The sequence below is a fragment of the Monopterus albus genome, unplaced genomic scaffold (genome assembly GCF_001952655.1).
Source record: "Monopterus albus unplaced genomic scaffold, M_albus_1.0 scaffold196.1, whole genome shotgun sequence".
NCBI classification, from domain to species: domain Eukaryota; kingdom Metazoa; phylum Chordata; class Actinopteri; order Synbranchiformes; family Synbranchidae; genus Monopterus; species Monopterus albus.
In genome coordinates, this window is record NW_018128076.1 from 965154 (window position 1) to 973420 (window position 8267).

The 8267-nt window shown below is 46.1% G+C and overlaps 1 protein-coding gene across 1 annotated transcript in view; it reads left to right on the forward strand.

Annotated features, from left to right (window-relative positions):
• sypl2a (synaptophysin-like 2a) overlaps positions 1-8267 on the forward strand; it is a 58173-nt gene that overhangs the window by 37872 nt on the left and 12034 nt on the right. The window contains exon 5 of the mRNA XM_020617885.1: positions 1687-1860. Within this exon, the coding sequence (XP_020473541.1) occupies positions 1687-1860 (174 nt within the window). The remainder of the gene's footprint in view (positions 1-1686; positions 1861-8267) is intronic.

Genomic DNA, 8267 nt, shown 5'->3' on the forward strand with positions numbered 1-8267 from the left:
GAGCCATACCCGCAAGCCGGAGGCGCAGTGAAGCAACCCTCTCGTTCACCGGGGTAAACTCCAACACATGGCGGCTAAGCGGGGGAGCTATGAGCAAGCCCACACCAGCCCGCCGCCTCTCACTGCGGGCAACTCCAGAGTGGTAGAGAGTCCAGCCTTTCTCAAGGAGTAAAGTTCCAGAGCCCAAGCTGTGCATGGAGGTGAGCCCGACTATATCTAGCCGGTACCTCTCAACCTCCTGCACAAGCTCGGAGACCCTACCAGGGACATATAGCCCCCGACAACATAGCTCCTAGGATCACTCGGGTACTCGAATCCCTCCACCACAATAAGGTGGCGGTTCAAGGAGAGGGGAGAAGTTTGTAGAAACATTTCACTTTGACAAGAGGTTTTTTGCAAAAAAAAGAAATTGTCAAGAAAGCCAATTGACGATATTGACGATCTATATATCCACAGTAAAACAAGTCTTATATCAACAATCTTGAAAGGCTGATCAGCAAGGAAGAAGCCACGGATCAAGGACCACCATAACAATAAAGGCAGACTGCAGTTTCTGATTAAACAAAAATTAACAGTTTGGCCATAATGGCCATCGTGGAGGAAAAAGGGGGAAGCTTGCAAGCCGAAGAACACCATCCCAACCGTGAAGAACAGGGGTGACAGCAGCATGTTGTGGGGGTGCTTTGTTGCAGGAGGGACTGGGACACTTAAAATGGATGGTATTATGAGGAAGGAAGATAATGTGGATATACTGAAGCAGCATCTCAAGACATCAGCTAGGAAGTTATTGCTTTGTTGTAAATGGATCTTGTCCAAATTCACCATGACCCCAAGCATATTTCCAAAGTTGTGGCAAAATGGCTTAAGGACAACAAAGTCAAGGTATTGTAGTGGCCATCACAAAGCCCTGACTTCAGTCCAATACAAAATTTGTGGGCAGAACTAAAAAAAAAAAAAAAAGTGTGCATGGGCAAGGAGGCCTACGAACCTTACTCAGTTCCATTAGTTCTGTCTGGAGGAACTGGCAGAAATTCCAGCAACTTATTGTAAGAAACCTATGGAAGGCACCCTGAAACATTTTACCCATGTTAATCAGTTTAAAGGCAATGCTGCCAAATACTAACCAAGTGTATGTAAACATCTAACCCACTGGGAATGTGATTAAAGAAATAAAAACTGAAATCTTATTCTCTACTATTATTCTGACATTTCACATTCTTAAAATAAAGTAGTGATCTAACTGGCCTAAGACTGGGAATGTTTATAGGATTAAATGGGGAGCATTGGTGCACAACTATTTTCAAGTCTCTCCAGGGATGTTCTGTTGGGTTCAGGTCCGAACTCTTGATGGGCCACTCCAGGACTTTCACAGACATTTCCTGAAGCCACTCCTGTGTATTCTTAGCAGTATGGTTTGGGTTGTTGTCTTGTTGAGAAATAACCACCTGAGCTCCTGGGCACTCTGGAGAAGGTTTTTATTCAAAATTGGTCTATATTTTTCTGCATCCATCCTTTGCTATATCCTCACTAGTACCAGAGACAGAAAAAACATCCCTACAGTATGATGCTGCCACCACCGTATTTGACTGTAGGGATTGTATGCCTACATATATTAGGGCCTAAGAACATTGAGAATTGATGTCTATGTAAACATTTTCACTGTTTACTGTGTGTATTCCCTGTCAGGACCTGGTCGTGACAGCTGCCTTTGCCTTTTTATGGCTTGTGTCCTCATCAGCTTGGGGCAAAGGGCTGACAGATGTCAAGTGGGCCACTAACCCCAAGCACCTCGTGGCTCAATGCACGAACATCTGTAAACCAGGAGAATTCCCTTCCATGGGCCGCCTCAATGCCTCTGTGGTAAGTGAAATCAGTGCACTGCTACAGACCTACCTTACCTACCTCCTCCTTAAGGGACCCAATATTTTCAGTGGCCATTTTGATCCTACAGGATCAAAAGTATTCTATAAATTTTTATAATTTTAGAGAACTTGTTCATCCCACCTTAGAGCTACAAATCAATGGATATTTAATCATTTTCTTTAAAATAATATGTAAGTTGCTGACTTTCCTGCTTTAGATTGTTATTAGTTATTTACCACAACAAAGAGGGTTGTTTACGGATAAATGGTCTCGATGCTGACTGCACCTTCTCCATAAAAATACCCAGACTATGACGGCAAACTTAACAGCACTGCCAAAACATTGCCTAGACTATTTTTGCAACCATGTCCATCCATCCATCCATATACCTCTGCTTATCCGGAACCGGGTCACGGGGGCAGCAGTCTAAGCAAAGATGCCCAGACTTCCCTCTCTCCAGACACTTACTTCAGCTCCTCTGGGGGAATGCTGAGGCATTCCCAGGCCAGCCGAGAGACATCGTCCCTCCAGCGAGTCCTGGGTCTCTTAGGAAGGCGCCCAGGAGGCATCCAAAACAGATGCCTGAGCCACCTCCGTTGGCTCCTCTCGATGTGGAGGAGCAGCGGTTCTACTCTGAGCTCTTCCCGGGTGATTGAGCTCCTCACCCTATCTCTAAGGGTGCGCCCGGCCACCCTGCAGAGGAAGCTCATTTTGGCCGCCTGTATCCAGGATCTTGCCCTTTTGGTCATGACCCAAAGTTCATGACCATAGATGAGAGTCAGAACGTAGATTGACCAGTAAATCGAGAGCTTCGCCTTACAGCTCAGCTCCTTCTTCACCATGACGGACCGGTACATCGACCGCATTACTGCAGAAGCTGAACCGATCCGCCTGTCAATCTCCTGTTCCATCCTACCCTCACTCGTGAACAAGACCCCTAGATACTTGAACTCCTCCACTTGAGGCAGGAACTCTCCACCAACCTGAAGGGAACAAGCCACCTTTTTCCAGCTGAGAACCATGGCCTCGGACTTGGAGGTGCTGATTCTCATCCCAGCCGCTTCACACTCGGCTGCAAACCGCCCCAGTGCATGCTGGAGGTACTGGTTTAATGGAGCCAACAGGACAACGTCATCTGCTGCTGATCATAGCTGGTGCTGTCAGAACGCACCGGAATGACGCTCCACTCCACCATTTTTTATTCCAAGAGAGGGAAAAGAATATTTGCATAATCTGATTGAAATTCATTGTGTTGCACTTTTGTGAGTCCTTGAAGATCTAATCATCAGTAAAATCTGTGTCCTGCAAAATAGAATGGTCTAAGTTCTAATATTAAAATTTTAAGTATGGTGATTGATTCACCGCATCCACTCAAACAATGGGTTCGCTCCAATGCACAGAATTGGTACATGTGAGTGTTTGTTTTGTCAGGTCACATACAGTATATGATAACAAGGATGGTTCACAGCAGCACAGGTTAGCGTCAACTACAGACCCCATTTACAAAAGACAAGTGGCAAAATCATATTACTGCTTAAATGCAAACTTCTCAAACATCCATCTATTATTTATACCGCTTATTCCTGAATAGGGTCGTGGGGGGAATGGAGCCAATCCCAGCTGACATTGGGTCCACCCTGGACAGGTCACCAGCCTATCACAGGGCTGACACGTAGACAAACAACCCAAACACTCACATTCACTCCTATGGGCAATTTAGAGGCGCCTATCAACCTAAGGTGCATGTCTTTGGACTTTGGGAGGAAGCCAGAGAAAGCCCACGCAGACACAGGGAGATCGTACAAACCCCAACCCCGAGTTGGCCCAGACCCCCCTGGTTATGAGGCAACAACGCTAACCGCTGTGCTGCCCCCTTCTCAAACAGCTCAGTAGAAATGAAAAATAATTTTCACTTTTCTATTCTTTCATTGGAAATTTCATGGATAGAAAATTGAGAATTAGAGTCCAAAATCTTAGTTTTACACTGGTTTAACAATTGAAAAATACAATTTAGAAAACTAAATTCAGTTTTCCAATTTTCACTTTGTCACTTCTCAAATAAGGGGTTTTTCCATTATAGGAATTTGTCAAGCTGATTAACGCTTGTCATGAATTCTGTTTGTTTCCACTGCTGTGTGCCCACTTTGGAGCCTCAGTCATTAGCATTACAAGCACAATATGTAAAGAAACACTTTTACTCGTTCAGAGGTAAAACGAGGACTTGTTGGTTTAGAGGTAAAACGGGGACTTCAGTGACTGGACCATGGGCAGAGCGGTGAAGATGTCACATTTCTGCAAGTCTGTGTACTTTATGTTCAACTGAGGAGACAGAGATCTGTCTGCATGACTGCGATGGACAGTGCTGTTCCAAATTGAACGAATCAGTGTATATACTAGTATCTTTAGCAGGTTCTCTATGAATCGGGTTTAAGCTGGTACATACTGACACCAGGAAATAGTCAAAGTCAAAGTGTTTGTCATATGCACAGTTAGGAAACGTGTTTCCCTGTACAATGAAATTCTTACTTTGCCGTCCACATGAATGCCACAAAAATACAAATGAAATGAAAAGTATATAAACAAGCAACACAAAATCTAAGGCACTTTAAGCAGCAAATGCAGCAATATAATAAAAATATGTAAGAATATAATAGAGAATGCTGCATGGGAGCAACATATGCAGCAGTCACACTTCTGAACCTCCGGCCATAGGGTAGGGAGGTGAACAGTCCGTGCTGGGGGTGGGTGGGATCTTTGAGGATGGAGGCAGCTTTCCTATGCTCCCTGCGATGGTAAATGCTCTGCAGAGAGGGCAGTGGAGTCCTGGTGATCTTCTCTGCAGTTGTTGATGGATACCCACATGGGAAACGTGGTGCCCACCGAAGCAGATGTGTTTGCGCGTTCCACTCTCAAATGCAGGCTTTTTCTTCGTTTTCTTCTTTTTTGTGTTTTTTTCTTTTTTTACTCTTTCTGCAGTGCACAAATGCCATGCACTGCTAATATACAACAGACAGGCATTGCTGGATATCGCCAACTCATACAGCCACTGGGAATTTACTGGTTTCATACCACCGGAGCTACAACTCATTGTCCGCTCCCGCAACGACGACGATAATTACAACCACCATCACCCCAGGGAGCCCCCGGAGCACCAGGCACAAGCGAGCAGGCTGAAATCAGGAGAGCGACCCGGAGACGGAGACGCAAGCGCAGGGGACTCCATGCTAGGCTAAAATCTCGTGCTACTTGACCGCCATTGCCCAGCCTCTTCCTAGCTAATGTACAGTCTCTGGAAAACAAACGGGATGAGCTAAGGGCTAGGATTATAGCACAACGCGAAATCGGAGAATGCTGTGCTCTAATTCTCACCGAGACTTGGCTTTCTGACAGAGTCCCAGATTCCGCGATTCAGCTACAAACACACTTTGTACATTGAGGTGACTGCACTGCTGCTTCGGGAAAGGTAAAAGGAGGTGGTGTGTGTGTTTATCAGTAACTCGTGGTGTGGAGATGTACAGACTGTTTATAAGCACTGTTCGCCAGATGTAGAGTTTTTATTGCTGAAATGCCAGCCCTATTATTTAGCAAGAGAGCATAGTACTGTGTTTCTGGCTGCTGTGTTTGTTAGCCCAAGAGCTAATCCCTCTGTGGCTCTCAGCAAACTCTATGATGTCATCAGCGCGGTAGAGACAGCACACCCAGATGCTGTATTTATCGCTGCTGGTGACTTTAACCAGTGCAATGTACAGACTGTACTTCCCAAATATTACCAACATGTGAACATTCCCACCCGGGGCAAGAACACTCTGGATCATGTTTACAGTAACATACAGGGTGCATACAGGGCTGCGCCCTGCCCCCACCTTGGACGCTCAGACCACATTTCTTTGTTCCTGTATCCAGCTTACAGACAAAGACTGAAACAAATAAACCCTGTCACCAAGCAAATTAAACTCTGGACCCCAGAGACTGAAGGCACCCTGCAGGACTGTTTCGCCCAGACAGACTGGGATGTGTTTAAAGCTTCAGCCACCTCGGAGGACTTTTCTGTCAGCATACAGCATTATGCTGAGTATGTGACCGGATACATTAGTACCTGTATCGACAACATTGTGCCCACCATACAAGTCAGGAGGTTCCCCAACCAGAAGCCCTGGATAAACAGTCAGCTACGCCACATGCTGCATGCTCGCTCTCATGCATTCAGATCAGGCGATGACACAGAGTAAAAAGCTGCAAAGTACAGACTGAGGAAAGCCATCACAGCAGCCAAGAGGCAATACAGAGAAAAGCTGAATGGCTTCTGTTCTACTGCTGACTCCGGACGGATGTGGCAAGGCCTGCAACACATCAGACTACAGGACCACCACCAGCATCGTCAGCTCCACAGACAGCCTGGTGGATGACCTCAACACCTTCTACACCCATTTTGAGCCCTCCAGCCACAACACAGAGAGGAGGCACACACTGAGACCACCCAACCCCCCACCTCCCCTCCACTAACTGTTTCACCAGGCCAGGTACGCACAGTCCTGAGGAAGATCAACCCTCGCAAAGCAGCAGGACTGGACAACATCCCTGGGAGGGCTCTCAGGGCATGTGCCAGCGAGCAGGCTGATGTTCTCACCACCATCTTCAATCTCTCCCTCAGCCAGAGCACCGTTCCCACATGCTTTAAGACCACAACCATCGTCCCCCTTCCCAAGAAGAGCCCGGTCACCTGCCTAAGCGACTACAGGCCAGTGGCACTCACCCCAATTATTATGAAGTGTTTTGAGACAGTGGTGTGGGCCCACATTCAGAGCAGTATACCGGGCAACAAGCTAACCCTGCACAGTCTCACAGAAGAGTGATTGAGGACAGCGTTAACCAACTTACCGGTAAAGAAAGTGGATATAGCACACTGCAATGGAAGGATTACAGCCTCCGCCAACTCTTCAACTGACCGGTAACATAGCTGAAAATTGGAGAAAATTCAGACAACGTTTTGACCTATATCTGGCTGCAACCGGTGCCGACGAGAAAAGTGACAAAATGAAACCATGTTCCTGCACGTGGTTGGTGAGGAAGCACTGGAGGTTTACAGCAACTTTACGTTTGACACTGAAGAAGACAAAATGAAGCTACAGAAAATAATGATTGTCCCCCACAAACTATCCACGCTGGGTCTGCACCCCACCTTCTGTGACTGGCTCCTCGACTTTTTGTCACATCAACCCCTGGGGACGAAGCAGCTTAGAGGAGCGAGGTGGTCGGTCTGGTGTCATGGTGCAAGGACAATAATCTCAGCCTCAACACGGACAAGACGAAGGAGATGATAGTGGACATGAGGAAGGAGAGGCGATCTCATCGGCCACTGTTGATCCGGGGGCTCGAAGTGGAGAGAGTGAGCAGCTTCAAATACCTGGATGTCCACATCAGTGAGGACCTCACTTGGACACTTAACACCACACAGCTGGTCAAGAAGGCCCAACGGCAACTGCACTTCCTGAGGAGGCTGAGGAGGTTTGGCATGTCGCCTAGGATCCTTTGCATCTTCTACAGCTGCATCATTGAGAGCATCTTGACCAGCTGCATCACTGTCTGGTATGGCAGCACTACTGCTATGGACTGCAAGCGCCTGCAGAGAGTGGTAAAGACTGCAGAGAAGATCACCAGGACTCCACTGCCCTCTCTACAGAGCATTTACCACCGCAGGGTGCGTAGGAAGGCTGCCTCCATCCTCAAAGATCCCACCCACCCCAAACACTGACTGTTCACCTCCCTACCCTATGGCCGGAGGTTCAGAAGTGTGAAATGCAGGACCACTAGACTGAAAAACTCTTTTCTTTCCCTCTGCCATCAGACTCCTAAACAGCTGAGGAGTATATTACCAGGAAATGCGTCATGTACTGTTTACATTCTCAGTTTGCACATGCATAATTGCACAATGACTGTTGACTGCGCACATGCTGCTAGTATGCAACATACATTCTCTATTATATTTTTACATACTTTTATTATATTGCTGCATTTGCTGCTTAAAGTGCCTTAGATTTTGTGTTGCTTGTTTATCTACTTTATACAGGTGCTGGTCATATAATTAGAATATCATCAAAAAGTTGATTTTTTTCACTAATTCCATTCAAAAAGTGAAACTTGTATATTATATTCATTCATTACACACAGACTGATATATTTCAAATGTTTATTTTTTTTTAATTGTGATGATTATAACTGACAACTAATGAAAACCCCAAATTCGGTATCTCAGAAAATTAGAATATTACTGAATACCAATACAAAGAAAGGATTTTTAGAAATCTTGGCCAACTGAAAAGTATGAGCATGTACAGCACTCAATACTTAGTTGGGGCTCCTTTTGCCTGAATTACTGCAGCAATGCGGCGTGGCATGGAGTCGAT